This window comes from Pseudopodoces humilis, chromosome 3, assembly GCF_049639895.1.
Source record: "Pseudopodoces humilis isolate 2021_Gansu_Grassland_sample_001 chromosome 3, ASM4963989v1, whole genome shotgun sequence".
NCBI lineage: Eukaryota > Metazoa > Chordata > Aves > Passeriformes > Paridae > Pseudopodoces > Pseudopodoces humilis.
In genome coordinates, this window is record NC_142202.1 from 49,866,944 (window position 1) to 49,886,804 (window position 19,861).

At 38.3% G+C, this 19,861-nt stretch overlaps 1 protein-coding gene across 2 annotated transcripts in view; it reads left to right on the forward strand.

Annotated features, from left to right (window-relative positions):
* The window catches only part of PDE7B (phosphodiesterase 7B), a 175,225-nt gene that overhangs the window by 35,721 nt on the left and 119,643 nt on the right, over positions 1-19,861 (forward strand). For both annotated transcript variants that reach the window (XM_014263431.2, XM_005518485.3), the window contains one exon: positions 18,063-18,123. In XM_014263431.2, coding sequence (XP_014118906.2) covers positions 18,063-18,123 — 61 coding nt within the window. The remainder of the gene's footprint in view (positions 1-18,062; positions 18,124-19,861) is intronic.

A 19,861-nucleotide genomic window follows, 5' to 3' on the forward strand; every position in this document is an offset into this window, starting at 1 on the left:
CTTGAATATGTTCTTCTTTGCCTGGTGCCTTTGAAGACTGAGTGGGCCAGGGCCAGGAGTAGGAGTAAGCACAGATCTCATTCTTTGTGATGTGGACAATGGTGTTAGGAGGCAAAGGGATCTGAAGTCTTTTATTTCTGGATTGCTTATATTTATTGGTCAATATCTATTTAATGTGAAATATGGAGCAGAGTCAGGAATCTGAATCACAGCCTTTCCTTTTCAGGTGACAGCACACTTAGTGCCAAATGCTGCACATTTTCTCTTTCCCTATTGCAAACCAGTCCTTGATTTGTTATTTCAAAATCAGTGCACTTCAGTAGCTTAACAGTTTTTGATGTCCTGAGCTGGCCATTAGCTGCAGTAAAAGAGGGGACACTCGCTATTTTCATGCCTTTTGTGGCACATTAGGCAGCCACATTTTATTTGGATGAGATATTTATGTATATTATTAAATTATGTTTATTATATCAGAGCCTTAAGCACAGACCTTTAGGGCATGTGGGCCCTAATGCCCATTCCAGTTCTCAAATGAGATATTCCCACATGAGACAGGCAGGATTTTCTGGAGATGGCTCTATATAGTCCAGTAAGGCCAGCCGTTAAAATCACAGAAAGCTTATGAACAAAGCTCTTATAAGTCACTTTCAGCAAGTTTTGTATTTTGCCACCACTGTCATCTCTCAGGAATACCTCTGTCCAAAGCTGGCTCTCCCACCAGCTAAAATCTCTTGGGCTTTCATGAGTCCCAGCCCAGCTGGAATGGTACAGTGGATTTAAATGCCAGGAGTTGATCATCTCCTGGAGAGTAACCTGGCCATGCTTACTGGTTTTAAAGCACAGGAGTTGTACATAACAGCATCCATAAGAAGAAATAACAGAGAAGGCTGCCTAGTGTGAGTAGTAATGAAACCAGGGGGGACAGCTCACACCTTCTGCACTACATACTTTCAATTTGGATTTGGACCAGTCTTTGCTCCTGTGCTGAGAGCATTTTGCAAGTGCACGGATGCCAGCAGCAAGCAAGCTCATTCTGAGAGTAATTGAGCCAAATGGCCTGAACAGGAGATAGATGGAGATTACAGCTACGTGTCTGCCTGCTTAGGCTTTCGGGATTCAAAAACCACAGGCCAGCTTTCTGCAATTTCAGCCCTTTTAATGCATTTGAGCCAATATAGGCAAGGTAAAATGGAACTTTAAATTGTAGGATATTTTTGTTTTCTGGAGGGAATGGTTAAGGCAACTGAATTTTTGTCTCCTGGCTCTCATGGTTCCCCAGGGAGGAGCAGGGTTTGCCACTGTTTAATAAGCAGAGATTTTTCCTGCTGGTCTCTTTGAAAGCTGTCACACAGCAGTGTGCAGTCGGTGGACGATGATGCCTCTCTAAGACTTCCTCCCAGCTGTCTGCAACAGTAGCAATATTGTGTCCTGCTTGAACAGCCACCATTCATGCTAGATGGGCCTGGCTTTCCCCGATTGCTGTGAGCCTGCGCTGAATTCCTCTCCACACGTGCATAAATATCACCATGGTAGTCACTGGTAAGGACTGCTACAGTTCAGTAACAATATTTCCCTTAACAATGCTGTTTTCACACATATTTCCTAAGCAGTTTCCTTAGGAGCTAAAACCGTCCAAGGTCAGGTAACTATGTGGAAAATCCATGCCACTCTGTGTGCAAGGGCAGTAGCCATGCCAGGATGTAACATGAAGCAGAAAACAGCAGCCACTTCTAAGCCATCTGTAAACAGGGTGGTCTTATACAGGGGCCCTTAATATGCTTTATACCAAGGAAATAATTAATTTATTGTGAGGCCGTGCTACCTAAACGTCTGCAGCCACAGCGCAAAAGCTGCCAGAGGACTGAACAGAAGCATAGGAACCCAGAGCTCAATCGCCTGTTCCATCTCCACCTTGGTGCCTGGCTCGCTTCCCTACTTTTCATGTGCCATACGCTGCTCTGCAAACATTACTTGGCAAACATTATGTAGGTGGGCCTCACAACATCTCTGTGAGGTAATTAAACACAGAAACCTCACACTGCAAACAGGGAAAGGGAGGCTCTGAGCTTGGCTTTCTTGCCAGGCTTACGGGGATAAGCAGTTTCACAGTAATTCAGACAGTTTCAGGGCGTTGCTATATTTTAGCAATTGTGAGGACTGTGCTAATCTATGGGGTTTGATTTGATTCACAGCAATTTCATCCTCCCAGGATGGGCTTAGTCTCTCTCCATTTGTCACTGTGGGTTGCTTTGGAGACTACACAAAATTTAGTATGATTGATGTCAACTGTTCTGTGCCAGTAGACCGTAAAGAACCGTCCCTGGTATCATGATTTGCTAAGATAGCAAACACCTAACACCTTAATGTCCTAACTGTAAAGTTCAGAAAACCATGATGTGCAGATAATTATTTTCCAGATAATACTTTGTCTTTAATGGAAGCACTCATCAGATACAAAAAACTGATGTAAAAAGACTACATAGCAAAGTATTAATTTGTGATTATATTTGAAAGTACTTTCCACAAAAGCATGAATTTAAATTTTTAATTCTGGTCCTTACTCTAAATTCTGTCCAAAGACCAGTCTGATCTGCTGGTCTCCACCTCTTCTGTAATCCAGAACTGTTGCTACCAGTTCCTTGGTTTGCTCTTCAGACGGATGGGTAAACATTGTGAACTGAAGAGCTGAGGCTGTAGCTTTTTCGTGTTTTCACATATAAATTCATATTTGTTCATGTACATACTGTATTCTAGGCAAAATATTTTCCTTTCATTTTGAATACGGTGTAAAGAAGTTTAAAAATATGCTAACCTCCTCTGGTTTAGAAGAAGGTCAAGATATCTGGTAATTTTAGTGTTCTATAAGCAGAGATCACTGGCCAGCAATATGTGTTTCTTCAAAGGCTTGATGATGCTCTTTCTTTGGGAGCAAAGATACTTTATTGTGATGATGCATGGGATAAAGAGTGTTTCTGGCAGACTTGGAAAGTATCAGTGTTTTGGTATAAAGGCTATTGGTGTTCTTTGTTATTAATCTCTGCAGGAGGTGAGGTAAGATAGTTCATTCCTTTTGCCTGAGTGACAGATATCAGGTCTCCCAGATGTAAGATATGAGTTGCCAGGATTTGAAACAATTAGACAAAATTTTCAGGTTAGACAAAACTTTCAAACACAGCTAGAAAGAGCCTTGTATATATACTTTTGTGACTAGTATGCTGTGCTTGGTCTAGCTATGGAGGGCTGAGCACTTTTTAAAAGAAGCCTTGAGTTTTCACTGTGCCTTATGGTTTTGGTAGAGATTGTTGAAGAACCCTCTAACACCATACTTTCCCCACTATCTCCTCTCAAGCAGTCTTTGCACTCTCCCAGTTTTCCCTTTTAAAATATCATATTACTCATTTATGTAGCTGGCTGGTGGGTGGAGATACTCATGTCCTGGACACGTGTGGTGAAGGCCAACAGAGGAGACAAGGTTGCACTATCTTGTGTTTATTTTGTGAAAATGTTCAGGAACAAAATTATAAAATATTTATTTTATGTATTGTTTCAACTATTATGCAAAACCAATAAAAGCAAATTGAAAGAAAACATCGGCATTTCTGATTTTAAATATCAAAGGACAGGAAATTCTCCATCCTTGATTTTCCATTGGGATTATAGCAATTTACTGTTTTGAAATTCCCTGCTTTATTGTGATATAATGTGTAAAGGATAAGCAGGATCAGGATGACATTGAATTTTACCTTTGTTTAGTTTCAGTCAGACCATTCATAGCTATCACACCATTGTAAGGTGACATCCGTAAGCTTCCAAAGATATCACAACCTAAACACTTTTTGATATTGGATTAACATCCTTTCCATGTGAATAACACATTTTTAGTCTTATTCCAGGCTTCTGTGCTATTACAATAGGCTTTTTTAATCCCTTCTATACAGTCACTAGATAAAAATAAATGTGTGATCAAACAATGTCAAATCTCCATGTTGAGAAGGTAGGTGAACTTAGGACAGAACTTGCTCTCATAAAGGATTATAACAGTGGGAAAACGACCACACTTCAAAACACTAACAACACTGGCCCATGTCATATTTGGAAATGTTGTTAGTGAGCACCAGCGAAAAAGTTCAGCAGCAGCAGAGCAGAGACTGAACACAGGTGAACAGTCAGCCTTGAATGTTATCACAGTAACGTCCAGAAAGTCATGGATGTGTTACGGCTTTGATTTTTGGGCATTCAGTGATGAGCAGGACCTGTTATTTAACTCATATGTGGTTAAAGCAATAGAAGACTGGCTTTGTTTAATGACAGTAGTTTAGGAGTTAGGTGTAGAGAGGAGAGCTGCCTTTCTTCTCATCAGAAAAGTGAGGCTGAGTCTTGCTTGGGATCTGAGTTGATGGCTGCTATCTCTTTTGGCTGCTATCTGTTTTGGCTGCTGTCTCTTCTGTCTGCATAATGGGGATGCTGAGTATTGTCCACATTAGTCCCTGACTGTGAAAACTGGAATTTCCAAGTAGCATTAGCCCAGGTGTCAGCAGACCATCTAATTAGGCTGAAGCATGATTTCCATTGGCTAAAGAGGGCTGTCTGTCCTCTGTAGATCAATTTGTCAATGGCTGAAAACTGAGCTACTCAAGAAGCCAACTTCCTTAGTGTTAGAGAAATCTAACATTTCTGGCAAACTATTATTCTTTTTCATTTACAGAATCTAATATTGCAGTGGATGTTTCCCAATGCACTGAGAAAGGAGGCCCCAGACAGTTGTGAAATATCACACTAAACACAAGAAAAACACTGAAAAGCCCACACAATAACTTTCTTATCCTCCTCTTGGATTACTGTACACCCAGATGGGAAGATTTGTTTGACTTAGAGGTTTTATCAACTTAAGGAGTTTTTGCTTGGTGAGTGTTTTCTAAATTGGAATCTCTTTGGTTTCAGTTTTATGTCTTGTTACCAAATCTGATTTTTCTGCAAACAGACATTTCCTGAGGACAAACCCTTCTGAGTTTCCCCTTGAAGGGAAGTCCTCATTCACATTTTCGTACAAATCAAATTAGTTTCATGCAAAATGAATGTGTCAATATGAAATACAGCATAGACCATCCGATCTGCAGTGCTGGCAGTGCTCACCCTCTCCCCACAGTTCCTTTTGCTGTTGATGTGTGATGCTGGCTGATACTCCAGGGACTCATCCAGTGGCTGTCAGATGGAGAGGGAGGAGGGTGGGGGTTGGTGTGTGTGGTCAGCTTTACATTAACAACCACTGCTGTACCAGCCAGGGTCTTTACTCCTTCTGCAGATCAAACTGAGCCTCTCCTGCTGACCAAAATATTAGCTGTATCTGCTGGATTTACTTGCTGAAGGTTCATAAGGAAGAAAATGCCCAACAAAAAACAAGGACTGTTTTAATAACCGTGCTCTGAAGTTACCCAGATGCCTTTCAAGAATTAAATCTCCACAGAGTTTCTGATCTAATGTGACATTTGTCTTCAAAATATCTCCCCTCAAATCTGATTTTTCTGGCCTAAGTTGCTCAGTTGACTTTATGAGGTGAGAGTGCTCATCAGTCAGCACTATCAGTTACTCTATTTAGTCATCCAATACTTAACAAGATAAATGTTGTCACACTGTTAATGTAAGAAATAGCACAAAGAATCACAGGCAACTGGAATGTTACTCCCTGCTCTTTCAGTGGGCTGGTGACCTTTAGCAAGTTTGTGAGCAGTCCTCTCCTCCTTTTCCCATCTGTACGGTACCTAACTGTAAAGTCTTGCCTGCCTCAAGGCTAATGTTAAATAATATTGTAAATAAAAACTGAACAAAAAATTGAAAGAACAACAACAAAAAAAATATGAAAATCACAAGAGACACCAAATGTTTTTCACTTGCAGGGACCTCTTAAAACCTCATTACATTGTTCATGTCAGGCTCAGCAGGACACCTGCTCCAGTCACCTCAGTAGGTCAGCATTTCATTGCCAGCATTCAAACAGGAGAAATGCCTCAGCATCCGTAATACAGATGTGTCTGAGCAACATGGGTTTACATCCAAATGCAAATGTCATGTGTTTCCATATAAACAGGGGGTACTTCAGAACCTCCTTTAATTGGAACCCGGCACATTTCCACTTAAATTTTTTTGCACTGAACACCATTTTCACTGGCGTTATTAATTAAGATGATGTAACATAAAATTAACATCACCTTTAGATTTCAAAATAAAGTCAGAAAAGATAATTAGATACAGCTTTATTATTTATGTAATATGTAAAATCTGATTTGAAAGAATTTTTGAAAGTGCTAGAAAAGTAAGTTTAAACAAAGTTTCTAAAAGCTGTAAAGAAGTCATTGCTCTTCCTTGTAAAAATTATGTGGATGTACCACTTTGAATATGTGGAATTTTTATCAGAGTCATGTGGCTCAGGTATATTGCAATATATGGGAAAACATGCCTCGTTTGTAAAGAATGACAAAGGCCTGGCATATGTAAATGCTAAAGATACCATAATAATGTATAAATGGTTTTTTTAAGAAGTTCTTTCAGATTCTGGCAAGCAAAGTGCTTCTGCTCCTTGATCTCAATCACTGCACTGCACAACTTCTAAATGTATCACTGCTTCCCACAAAGTACAATTTACTCAGCAACCTTTACCTCCTTGAAATTATAAGTGTATTTTTATCCTTCATTATAAGAACTGTATTTTGTATACAAAAGTATATAGCAATATAAAATAGGAAAATGAGAAACATTATTTTGCTTACTGCTTTATCATTTTTTAAAGCTGAGCGGAAATAGCAGGATTTACCTCTAGCTTCAGAAAAGGTTTTCTCTTTATTGTGAAGAAAATGACATCTTTTCCTTCAGCTGTTAGTGGCCTCACAGTTCTGTTCTGCTATTCACCTTGTACTCTTCCCAAGTGGTTAATTAGTTCTAATAATGGAGGCCATAGCAGTATTAAAAACATCTTTATAATTCCTTCACAAAAACACAGTGAGTTTAGAGTTATTAAACAGTCCACGTTGTCCTCCCTCTAAGACCAAACATTCTGGATACCCCACATCCCAGTGAGACCATTTACAACTCCCTTAGCTCTGCTTCCCTGACAGCCACCTCACTGTCATGTGACAACTGGGAAAACATTTTTCCAGGTGTGCAGATCCAACCTCTAACATTCATGATTAATGCTGATTTTAGGGTCCGAACGTACAGCCAGTGTTCACACTAAGAGTCAGCTAAATCCTTCTAACTGCATTTGATCAAGAATTAGGCATCCAGGCTTTTCTCTGTAATCAGCTGGACTAAATACATCTCTAGAAATTTCTCTCTCTCTTCATTTATGAACATAAGAATCTAGAGCTCAGTTCCCTCAAGTGAGATTCAAAAAAGCCCACCATAGTTTCAAATACGATGTGCATGTTAATTCTTGGAAGTTTTATTATAAAACAGACTTCTACCAATATAGAGACTTCATTTAAAGAAATAACTTGGTAAGACATTCAGTATCTTAGCAATTGTTTGAAAATATACAGGGAGAATTCTTTTTCCTGATGCCTATCATATAAAAATTGGCAATTAAAGGAAAAAATTCAAAACCAATTGGTTTTGAATCCCATCTTTAACATAAATACATAATAGCAGTCACACTTAAATAGCACAAGACAAAAACAAACAGATCCAAGAATAAAATCTTTTGAGAACAAAATTACAGATAATGAACACAGTTTTCCCTTTGGGGGACCAGTTAAAATTAAACTATATATGGCAGGTATTAGTCACATTGCTTGAAATGCCACTGCAAGAAACTCAGCCATGTGGTATGACTGGTAACAGACACTGAAGAGAGATGATGCCATGTGCATTAGTCAGAATCAAATTGATTAATACAAAGAAATGAAATGTATTGTCTAGTTTTGAACAGACAGGTAGGGGATATATGATAGAAACTCCACCAGTAAAATGTTCACCATGCTGACTTTGGCAGGTAAGAGTGGAAAGTATGAGCAAAGCCAGGCCAAAAAACAAGCTAAGATTATTCCCATGACAACAGAGATTAACAGGTTAAAATTTCTTAATTCTACAGATGAAGTATAGTTCTCAGTTTTCCCCCCCAAAAAGCAGTATCCAGTTGGATAGGGAGTAACAACAGACATGTCTTTACCTTTTTTGCAAAATTCTTGAGGTTTATTACTTACAGCAGGAAGACATCTCTTCAAGAGAATAAATCCAGATGAAGGGAGGGAACCACTCTCAACCAAGTCCTTCTCTAACCTTCATTTAGATCCAATAAATAATAGGTGTTGTCACCTCTTAGCAAAGCCTGAAAGAATAGTAACTACTTTCTTTTTCCTGTTTCTACTACAAAGGAAGCTGGTTTAGTACACAGGCATTCTGTGAAATTAATTTGTACCCTGCCTTTTTTAATAAATATTACCTGTCTTATATAATGTGCTTTACTGCATGTTGTGGTTAAAATGTGAGGTATATGACCTTTTTTCTACTGCAAAATGCAGTTGTTCATAATCAAGTCTAAAATACTTTCATGTTTCTTATTGATGAAAACTTGCTAAGAAAACAGTCTGGCAGGTAAAATTCTTGCAGTAGAGTGACTTTAGTGGTCTCTAACCCTCCAATATGATCAAGATATTGTTTGGATTACACATGGAAGTGAGCTCTATAATAAAATTTCATACCTGTTTGCCTACCTGCTCTCAAAACAGGATTATGACAGCAGTTGCAGATAGCTATGAAACTATGATAGCTTTATTTTCTCTAGACTAGAGATTGATGGCTCTAAAAGACATTGATTGCAGACCAGGGAACATTTTGTTCCCATTGAGTGTTTTTGCTGGTTTTTATTCTAGTTGTTTCTGCAGTCTAAAATAAGCCTCTTTAGAATGAAAAGCTCCTACAATTTTTGTGTGGAGAATCAACATGCAAATCACTTGGGAAGGCCTTGGGGCTGCCAGAGAAGAAGGAAGATACCCGGGCAATTAAATCTTTGTGTAAACTCCTGGGCATTTCATTCCTTGTGTGAACTCCTATGATGAGTTTTACCACAGTAAAATAAACATTTGCAGGTATTTTGTCCTTTTCTTTTACCTTCTCAAGGGTAAGCATGGATGTAGTCTAGGCTAAGAGATTATAATCAGAAACTGTTCAGAAGTGAAAGAAAAGAGCAGCTTTGTGCAATACTTGTCAGCAATACACCTATTTCAAACTGATGCTTCCTCACATAAAACAAAACAAAACAAAACACTGCTTCTGGGAATTATTTTCAGGGAGAAAATTAGTCTTTTTAGCATTACTCCAAAAGACTGCAGCCTTGGAAACAGTAGCTAATGTGTCAAAATAATGTGGATTTCCTTGTATCTAAAATATGTTCATAGGGATTACTGCAGTAGCATCTAAGTATTTCCTGATAATATAATGGCATATGTATGGTTCCAGATGTTATTAATCCCACTTTGAAAGTTGAAAAAGAGACATTAGTACCAATGACACTTTCTTTTAGTGCAGAGGATGTTCTTCCACAATGTCTAATATGACAATTTTTGAAATGCAAATTTTTCCTGTCAAAACAACACTTGCTGTTTTTTAGCTCCATATGTTCTTTACATAGAAACAGGATGTATGCTGGCTGTGCTTGAATTCATAAAAGCCATGTTTTCAGTGCTAAGGTCACTCAGGTTTTTTGTTTGATTTCCTCTCCTAAGCTGCAGTGATGTGAAAGTATCACAGAACCACAGAATGGCTCAGGCTGGAAGGGACCACTGTGGGTCATCTGGCCCAATCTCCCTGCTCAAGCATATCCTAGAGCACACAGCACAGAATTGAATCCAGAGAGTTCTTGAATCTCCCAGTGAGATTCTCAATGACTATTATACAGAAGTACAATAAGTACTTCTAATGGATAGCTGTGACTATAGAAGCATGTGTTAACAAGCTAAATAGATGCCCATTTTTACAGTATCTGTTTGGTAACATGCTGGACAGGTGCCCACAAAATTTTGTTATTGGGCCAATTTTGCAGAACTATTGAAGATAGCACTTATATATTAATGTTACTTGTAGTGGAGAAAGAGCTTAAAAATAAGTACAATGCAGGACAGCTCAAAATATTTGAAAAATATAACCAGGAAAAGATTTGGGAGTAAAACTGTAAGTGGTTGGCAATAAACCCAGGAGATAGTGTGTGACATGAGCTATTCATTTTGTGACACATTGAAATAATCTAAACAGCTGATCAAAAGAGGGCTTGTGGCCAGCCTTCGGCGATGTCCTCTTTGCACAGCAATTGGGCCCAGGTATCCTTAGAGCATCATGGGGCCTCAAAGTGTTGCAGAAAGGACTTTGTTCATGCAAAGTTTTATTTGCCCAGTTCCTTATGGATGTCAGACAAAGTTACCTTAGGGAAGGAGCAAGAAGAAAGAGAGAGAGAAATGAGAAAGGGAAAAGCTCCCTTCTAACAAGATGGAGAGCTCTGCAGTCATTTAGCAGCTGTCCTTGAGACCCTACTAGCTTCAGAAGCAGGCAGTGTGTGGTGCAAGTGCTCTATTTTCACTTCTGCTGAAGCTGTCAACTTGACAAGACCTTCTACATGTGTTTTCAGGTTTGTTTGATGAGTTGTCAACCCCTCTCCTATGTAGTTTGTTCGGTCCAGTGCCGGTTCTGTTATCTAAGTGTGCCAGAAAGTGAGTGAAAGCAGTGGACTCGTGAACACATTACTTAATTGTTGGTATGCTTCCGGCATGGGTTGTTCTCACCAACTCCTATTCCTTAAAATAAGCTCTAGAAAGGATGAAACAGGACTGCCTCAGTATTTTCCAATGTTTTAGGGAACCGGGAATGCCCAGCTCTTGAGAAGCAGGTGGCTGCTGATGCTTGGTAGCGCTCAGGGAGCAGTCAGGGGGACAGTCTTGTTAGGCAGATGCCTGTGTCAGCTCACTGGCACTCAGTCTTCCTGTCCTTCCTGAGACTGTGCTTTTGTTTGCAAACCATATGGTATGCAGCGGGCACACACAAACAAGCAGGTGCCAAAATTCATCCCACATTGCTCTGAACAGCCTGAGGATACTTTTCAGGAGATTCATTCTCCCACAGACCTTTGATTTGCTTATTGGAGAGAGTGGTGTGTCAGCTGGTGCTTCCAAGGCTTTGATCCAGTAGATCAGTGGGAATTATGTGACAAAAACATGTGGCTGAAGTTGAGACCTAAATTTTCACACAGTAATCCCATATTTTCCTCCCATTACATATTTCAATAGAAAGTGAAAGTTAAAATGGCTGTGACCATATAAAACAACTAGGAGAACAGCCCAGCTGTACAATTCAGAGGAGAAAAGATAATTATGTGGTGAGGAAATGTTTTAAATACAAAGAACTTTGATGTTTCACATCAGAGCAACAATAAATAGAGAGAACATATTTGCCTTTTCCCTAATATTGATATTTTCCTCCCATCTTCCCTCCTACTTAGAACTGTTTTTGTGGTGGGAGGATCCATTAGGTAATCTGCAGATGTTTTACATTCTTAAATGTAAACTAGAAAATTAATTGTAATACAGATTTGTCTCATGAGAGTAAAAAACTAGTCTGCTCTTTAATGTTTCTTGGACGATTGCACCCCTTCAGAATATGCCTGAAAGTTGTGCCTCACCCCTTAATGCACACTCGACTGTAACTTACTGCTTATTAAAACCCAACATTTTTATTGCTTAGTAATTCTGGATTTGGCTCCCAGTGTCCCTGTTATAAACACTTAAAAGTAGGGATGCTGTATTGAAACACTGACAGAATCTCATGGGGGTCAGGGCTACTGGCGCCTCCCTAATGAAGTCACATGCTGTTAAATTTTTTTTTTCCTTGACTCAAGAAGAAAACAAAGCAGTTAAAGTGCTATATCCACTTTCCAGCAGCATTAATCCATTTCAAACCACTCTTAACCATATTAAATCACAGGTTTGTGATAAAATGAACTGCCTAAAGGTTCACCTCGGGCTATTTAGGCCACAAACAAGATGCTGACTACTGGCAACAATGGCAATTATTGCTCAATTCAGTTGCAATTAGTTTCCTGTGTTTTCTGTTCAGACTAGCTGAGGGTCTACAGCGTGGTAGATTCCAGAGTGAAATTCAGTGCCAGGGTTCTGCTGGAGGTTGACAGTGACAGTGTTGAAAAGTTAATTGAGCAACACGTTTTAATTTCTTGGAGGGAAGAGAAACCTTCCCTTTCACTGGGAAAATTTGGAAAGGGATGAGCTCTCTGAACAAGTCTGCCCAGATATAGCTATTCTACCCTGCAGAAATCATTCAGGTGTTAACAGAACCTGAATTTTCAGTTTAAGTGTGCATCAATGCTGATACTAAATAGGGAAGCTAGAAACTTTACCCATGAAATACAGTACAGCTGCAATATAATGCTTGCAATGTAATAATAGTAATTTGAATAGCAAAAAATGTAGCATTCTGCTTCTAATAGTATTTTAAAGGCCGTCATCAGTGTGCTGTGATTACACCATAGCTGCAAGTGGATGGACATACACATAATACATGCCAGTTCAAGGGAAGTGTAGTTATTTTCAGCCCAATTTAGTGAAACCCTTGACTTGCCTAATGTAGGTCTAAATTTTCAGGTAAGTATAAGATTTTATCTATAATCATTTTAGGAACTGTTAATAAGTCGTTGGGAAATAGTACATAAAACAAATCACATTTTTTTATAGATCTTGGGCAATTTCATTAGCTGAAACATTCTAGTAGTGTTTGCTACCAATGGGAATGTTTATACATATAATTCTCAAGCTGTATTCATTATACTCATGCTTTCATATAAGAAAGGCTAAGTAAAATACTTGAAGAATGCAGAGTCATCGATCCAAGATCACATGAATAGGGTAAGCTTTTGCAGTTACTGTCTCCAGAGAAAAATGATCAAATATGGGCCTGTTAAAATTAAAATACAGTGTGATATAGAGAAAAGGAGCTTTTGTCTGTAAACAAATAAAAACAGTGGCTTTATTTTGTTTGCTAAGGCCAACAAAGACCATGGATAAATATTCAGCAAAACTCAGAAATATTCGACATTTAAGCGCATCTCAAGATTACAGAGTATCAGTAGGGAACTTCCTTGTTTTGCATAGAAATTGATTTAATCACTAGCAGATGTTATAACAAGGCTTTTATTCTGGGGGAGGTAATGCAGGAAAGGCTGGATGTAAGAGAGATTATGTCAGTCTGCTTTTGTAGTTCCTGTACTTTCTTTTGGCCTGTCAGAGAGGAGAGTCAGAAAGGGAAGCACTATGCCTTGGATATCCTACAGTTCCTACACTCTGATAGTTTATCAAGTGAATCAACCTTAAAAGGCTCCTATGCAGCATGAAGATGAAAGGCATGCATGTGGTCTGACTCTTTCTGAAATACTGCCCTTAGATTTCAGCTATTTATGGGTGGCCTGCTGTTTTTATGTATGTTTGCTAAGACTTACAAAGAACCATTGTTTTCAAATGAGCAGATTTTGCATCTGTAATCCTTAGGCAAATAGAATGATGATTTTACATATTAGAGAACATTTTTTACGTACTTTTAAAAGGTAATGGAAAAAGGAATGTAATAGGGAAATAGGAATAACAGTAGCATTTTTTTGCCTCTGAGATTATCCATTTATTCATAAAAGCATAGAAGCTTTTTGCTCTGCCTTAAATTCTTTTAATCAGTGGTGTTTATGAGTTTTTTAACCTTACTTTCTAAAGGAACAAGAAATTATATGTAGTACTCTAGGAAAGAAAAAAAAAAGAAAGAAAAAGCTCTTTCAACAAACTATGTGGAATCTACTTCCATCTACTATTGGTAAGAGCAAAGCATATTAACTGAAGGTTACTTTAAAGAAATGAATCAGTAGATTCTAAAAAAACATTTGGCATGCAACCAATGTGCACTTAACACATCTCTATTTGGAGGTGCAATAATCCCTGTCACCTCCTGCAAAAAGAAAATGATGCAATATTTATTGTCATGCTTTTCTGCTCATGTACATCAATATTGGAAGAGACATGTGTTGAACACCATACTCAGGACATGCAGAACAAAACAGATAAGAGTGAAGAAGCCTATAAATGTGGCTCCTACTCCAATAACCTTTTAAACTGACTAGAAAACTTGGTTATCTGCAGCTTAAAAAGGTCAAAATTACACACGTTCAAATTTCATGCCATAAAAATTCCTACTATATTTTTATAACACTATACAATCTAACAAGATTAAAATAGTTAAATGCTAGATCATTGTTAATTATATGCCTTTAGTAAGTAGAAAACTAACATGCCACTTACTGCAATTTTCATGAGAAACACTTTCAGACATTTACTTGCTGAATTTTGTCAAAGAGTTTAGACCCATTTATTTCAATTACTTGATTTGCATCTTCCTCCTTAAAATGAGTAATGCATTAGTTTATCATACAGATAGGAGTCGAATGGAATGACTTCAAAACTGGTTTTTCCATAGGTAGATTTTTCTCCACAACGTTAAAAAAGAAAAAATCCCCCAACGAACTAAGAGCATATTCTGGCTGGGGTATATACACCCTGTTTATTGCTACATATCTCAAATCCTCAAATGCAGCTGGTGTGAGCCCAGGCATGCTGGAAATGGAAACCCAACCTATGAATGATCACGTAATACCAGAGAAGTAACATAAGATGTGTTACTGCATTCGTATGCAGAGTAGATTTTCCATCCGTTCTCTGCATGAACTGTTTTCCTGATAGTTATGCCCTGCTTTGTTGCAGTTTTAATTGCACTGTTTCGGTACAGGGCTTCTTGCAGATGGCTGCCCATTTTCCTGTGTACTCCTCATAGCATCTTGCAAAGTGACATCTTGCCTTAGAGCACCCTTCTCCCACAGAGCCTTTCTCTGCGAAGATGGTGCCCGTGCCTTTCGGTGTTTCCCGTTTCTGACAAGTGGTACTGGGCCATCAGAGTTATCCAGGCTGGTCTCAAGTTCTCCAACTTACTTACCTTACTGAGTCCATGCCACACGTCTTCTGAATCCCATGTCCTTTTGTTCCTATTCTCATTTTTCACTTTGTTTTATTTTAAGCTCCACTTTCAGCTGCTCCATGATTCAGTCTCTTTTCCATCCAGGGGGACGTGTACGTTCCATTCTAGTTTACTACATTGCAGCTTGTGTAACAGGCTCAATATCATGGCATGCATCTGATCTCAAAAAAAGGAGTAGAGAGCAGATAAATTTTTAATTCATTTTCTTATATAAATACAAAAAAAATGTGTAGTGAACTGCAGGCTGCAATTCTTTGTGGAAACGTACCCCTGTTACTGAAAATATTATAAACTGTTATTAACACCTAGGCTTTTCCTTTTCACCAGAAAGAGAAAAAAAAAACCAAACAACAAAAACGCAGTCTAGTCCAGAGTTCAGTTATTCAAAATACATGAATGTCCAACAAAGACTCAGAGGGTTGAATTTTGTATTTACCCATTTCTTTGTTAAATCTGACCAATTCAGAACACAACAGTTCTTTTAAGATTTTCAACAGCAAAGGCTCTCACACTTCAGGGTAACTGGACACTGGTGGTATTATTTTCAGCAGCGCTGCCTCTGTGAACTCACCAGCCCAACATCCAGGACTGCATATGGCAGAGCCAGTCCAACCAATACTATACTAGCCCCAGCCATGAAGTCCAAACTGAGATTTAAATTATCCCACACTCAGGTATGTCCAAGGTCATTCCTCCTTTTCTCTCTGCTTTTTGACTGGTTGAAATTAAAAAGTAGAATAACCATCATCTAATGCCAAATTCCTATTTCTTCTTCCTGATAGATTCTATATTCACTGATTCTATAGCCAACCTACATGTTTTCAGGAGGGAATGAGCAGCTGCTGTAAGATTAATTTTGAAAGGGATTGGGTCTGGAGAGACTTTTGGCCACATCTCACAGTGTACAAGCAGGCAGAGCAAACCTAAATGGGAAAAGGAAGTAAGCCAGTCCAGGAAAAGGGCAGAGGAAGCTTCTCCAGTCCTGGAAGGATTTCATAGCACTTGTGGTAAAGTCCAAGTTTAATCCTAAAGACTAAATCCTGAAATCATTCCTCACTTCTTGTTCATGGAAAACATTTGCTAACAGCAAAAATGTGCGAACAACTCTATTCTTTGGACGAGCAAAAGTGAATTCCTGCGGTATTTCTGTGCCATTTTACACATCCAGGATCCAACTAGGTCTTTTTCAGATGCTCTGAGCAGTTTGGTAACAGTTTATTTTTCATCCCACTGATGTACACATATGAATTTTTACTAGCAACACAAGTGCAATTGCAGCAGAAGCTCTTTATCCTGTATTTCCAGCTGCAGTGGTAGTGGTGAAAAATCTCCCAAGCTGACTGTTGTAAGGTGATTTTCAACCACTTCTGTGGACTGTAGACATAAAGGGAATTCAGATAAGGCTATGAACTTGTATACAGTTATCTGAATCTTACTTGCAAAGTTTTCAAAGTTCATCCATCATCACAATGGATCCCGTGGGATGTTAGTTGGCTCTGGGGAATGTTAGCTGTTTTCCCAATTTCATAACACTAGGGCTGGTGAGTATTGTTAGATATTGTAAGATACCATTTGCCAGCCTGAAATGTGATGTTTGGGTAAATATGTCTGGAACATACAGTACCTCTGAGGGACTGAATCAAAAATAACCAAAGATTTTCACAGAACACCATAATTCCAGGGGTGAGGTGGACTGAATTTTGACATACTTTCTACCATATGTGTTTGTCTAAGTATGCTAGCTTGAGAAGAAGCAGCTGGGAGACTTCTGTGAAAAGATGCCTGTATTTTAGCATTCTTTTCAGAAGAATAAATATCAAATTTCTGTTTCTCATGACAGGGAGCTAGTAAAAGAGCATTCATAAAATTAACTTTGAAATGCAAGGTGTTGTTTTTCTTTTTCAATGTTTCTGTAGTATGTGCTCCCACCTAGGAAGGTTAATACAGGCATCTGTTTGCTCTTTTTAGATGTACTGATATAAAAGAGTCTGTGTGGGACTTTTGTTTGTTTATTTGTGTTTATTTCAGTGTGAGGGAGGTGAAAAGTTTTTTAACAATAGTGAGTTCCAAATGTGTTGTTCATGTATGAAACAGCTGCTGTGTTTCATCTTCTTTGATGCTCTGAGATTTTTTACTTACCTGATTTGTAGGTTTTGATATTTGCTGCAATGTCACCTTCATGAATGAAAAAAAAAAAAAAAGCAATAAAAAAAACCCAGTTCTAAAAACTTCACTAAACTTCACTATAGGTGCTGGAAAGGAGAAAGTATGTAAGAGAGAGAAAGAAAGAGGAAGGGAAATGGACAGCTCTCAGTTATTTTTCCAAACTTTACTCACTCTGCTTTTATTCCCATTTGGACATGGATACCAAAATCATGAGTATGTAGATATAAGGAAGTATAAACCAGTTTTACCTAGAAAATATGAGGCTGTCCTTAAGCCCCTCTCATGAGCTTTGAGTATAGTGACATGAAACTGAATCTTTTATGTAGCACCTGAAGAAGCCACTACTGAAGTTAGTGGGATGTGTCCACTGATTGTCTTTAATTGAAGTTGGATCAGACCCATGAGCCACACCAATTATGTTTCTTCTGGCAGCTAAACTGACAGGTCTGTCTGTGTAAACTCAAAAATGATATCTTGTGTTTGAAAACAACCTAGCACTTCTGATCATAACTCTAATTATGTTCCTTGACTGGGAATATACAGGGAGACAATAATCCTGGATGATAGGGGCAGACATCAGTCTTACCTTAAGACTGATCCAAAGACATGACCTGGAGTTTTCCTCGGTGAGCACCCCGGAGTACAGTGTTGACCCATCCCAGCACATTTGCAACAACCATTTTCTTCCTCAAACTTTGGCTACTTGCAAAGACTTTAGACGTTTTTACAATGTGTCTTGAATATCTCTAGTTCCAAAACGTAGAGTGGTATCAGGGGATGAGGTCAGGGGTGGTATCACAGAGTCTTTAACAAAATATATCTTTTTTCTTCCCCAGAGGTGCGGAGAAATTTCATTTGATAGTCCTGACCAGAATGCCAAATGTGTTCGCATGCTAGGTAAGGATAAGAATCTCTTCCCTTTTTTATTCAATTGTGTAGATACGGAAATATGTTTAATTGGGAATTTCTTCTTAAAAGTACATGATAATGATCATGATGATCCACAATGGCATTTACATAGCTCATCCACATGTAGTCCTCATGAATATATTCTTTACGATGAACTTTCAATTCTTTAAACAAAGTACATATATTCCAGTAATGTCCACATGCATAGATGAAAATACAGCATTACCAACACTTTAGTTGGAAGGTCTGATGAGCTGAAGTCCAGAACTCATATTCAAAAGCTGAAAATCTGTACTTCTAAAGACAGTATTAATTCCACAAGCATGTATCAAAAGTCTCTAGAGCAGACCTTCAGCTGCATCAGCCAGGGAAAATTCAGTCAATGTGATTTTACATATTTGCACTGGTGTAGCTTTGTAAATATTTACGTTAAGTAGAATTGTCTATTCTTTAGAAACAATACAAAAATATTCTGCTATGTTTCATTAATTTCTGTGACCAATTTCATTGTGGTTGTTTGTTTTGCTTGCAATGCTAGTACTGAAACATTAATAGCATGGTTGGTATCACAGCAAGGAGTAAGTGTTTAAAGTGTCTAAAAACATAAGAGATAATGTTCACTCAGAAAAAAAATGAAATCACAGAACATTTGCAGGATTAAGCCTTAAATTCTGAAGACCTTTGACCTGCCAGGAAAGAGATAAATATATGCTGTAAATTAGAGCATTGCATCTAATAACATGAAGACTGAAATAGCCACAATTTTTAAAACTGCAACTGGCAGTGTCTAGGAACTTAACTCCCATCTGGGTGCATAGCTGTGATTATGTGGTTTGTTGTTTATATTCATTAAATCCTATTGTCACAACAGACTATAATTGCTGCAGAGGAAATCTGTCATGCTTGTAGAGCACAGATCCCAGCAGATGAACTGACACAATGGGCCATAATGATCTGTTACATCAATGATCCATGGTTAGAAGTCCTTAATGGAACAAGCTGACAAAAAAAGATACACTTGTGATCCTTTATCATGCCAGTTATAATCTACAGGGTAAATACAACTGAGTTCCTAATGCTCTAGTTTGAAGGAAATTATATCCATGCAAATGTTATTCTGCATCAGGGGAAGGAATGGGGAATGGGAGAGAGGAGAACAAAAAAAAAACCCCTCTGCATGGGTTGGTTCACCCAAAATGTTGGCAATTTGGCAACAAGTCAGTCCAAAACTGGGAGTTTGACATCCCTATTAGTGCAAACAATTCTTTAGGAGAAGTGAGAAGAACAAGATCTTGTTTCCATTACATAGGTTCTTGTTTATGTCTTGGAGTATATACATGTACAAGAATGAGAACATATGCTGTGCTGCGTAAGGAAACTGCTAGGAATGTAAAAATGACTCCAAGAGCACATGCTAAAGGTGTAACTGATTCTCAGAGGTTATGTCTCATGCATTAAAAAATTGTTTGCCTGCTATTATTTTTCAGTGTCACTAACAAATTAAGGACTACAGTGTCATATATAATATAGAAGTTTTCATTTCACCCCAAGGTATTCCAAATCATGTACAGAACTGAAACTATTCTAAGTACAATTTGTATATTCCAGAGCTGGCTCTGTAAGAGGTGTGGGAAGTACAAGTACAAACACAGCAGAAACTATGGTTTCTCTGAGACTGACTACTGGAGACAAGCTCCATTGTCTCAATTTATCACAGAAATCTGTG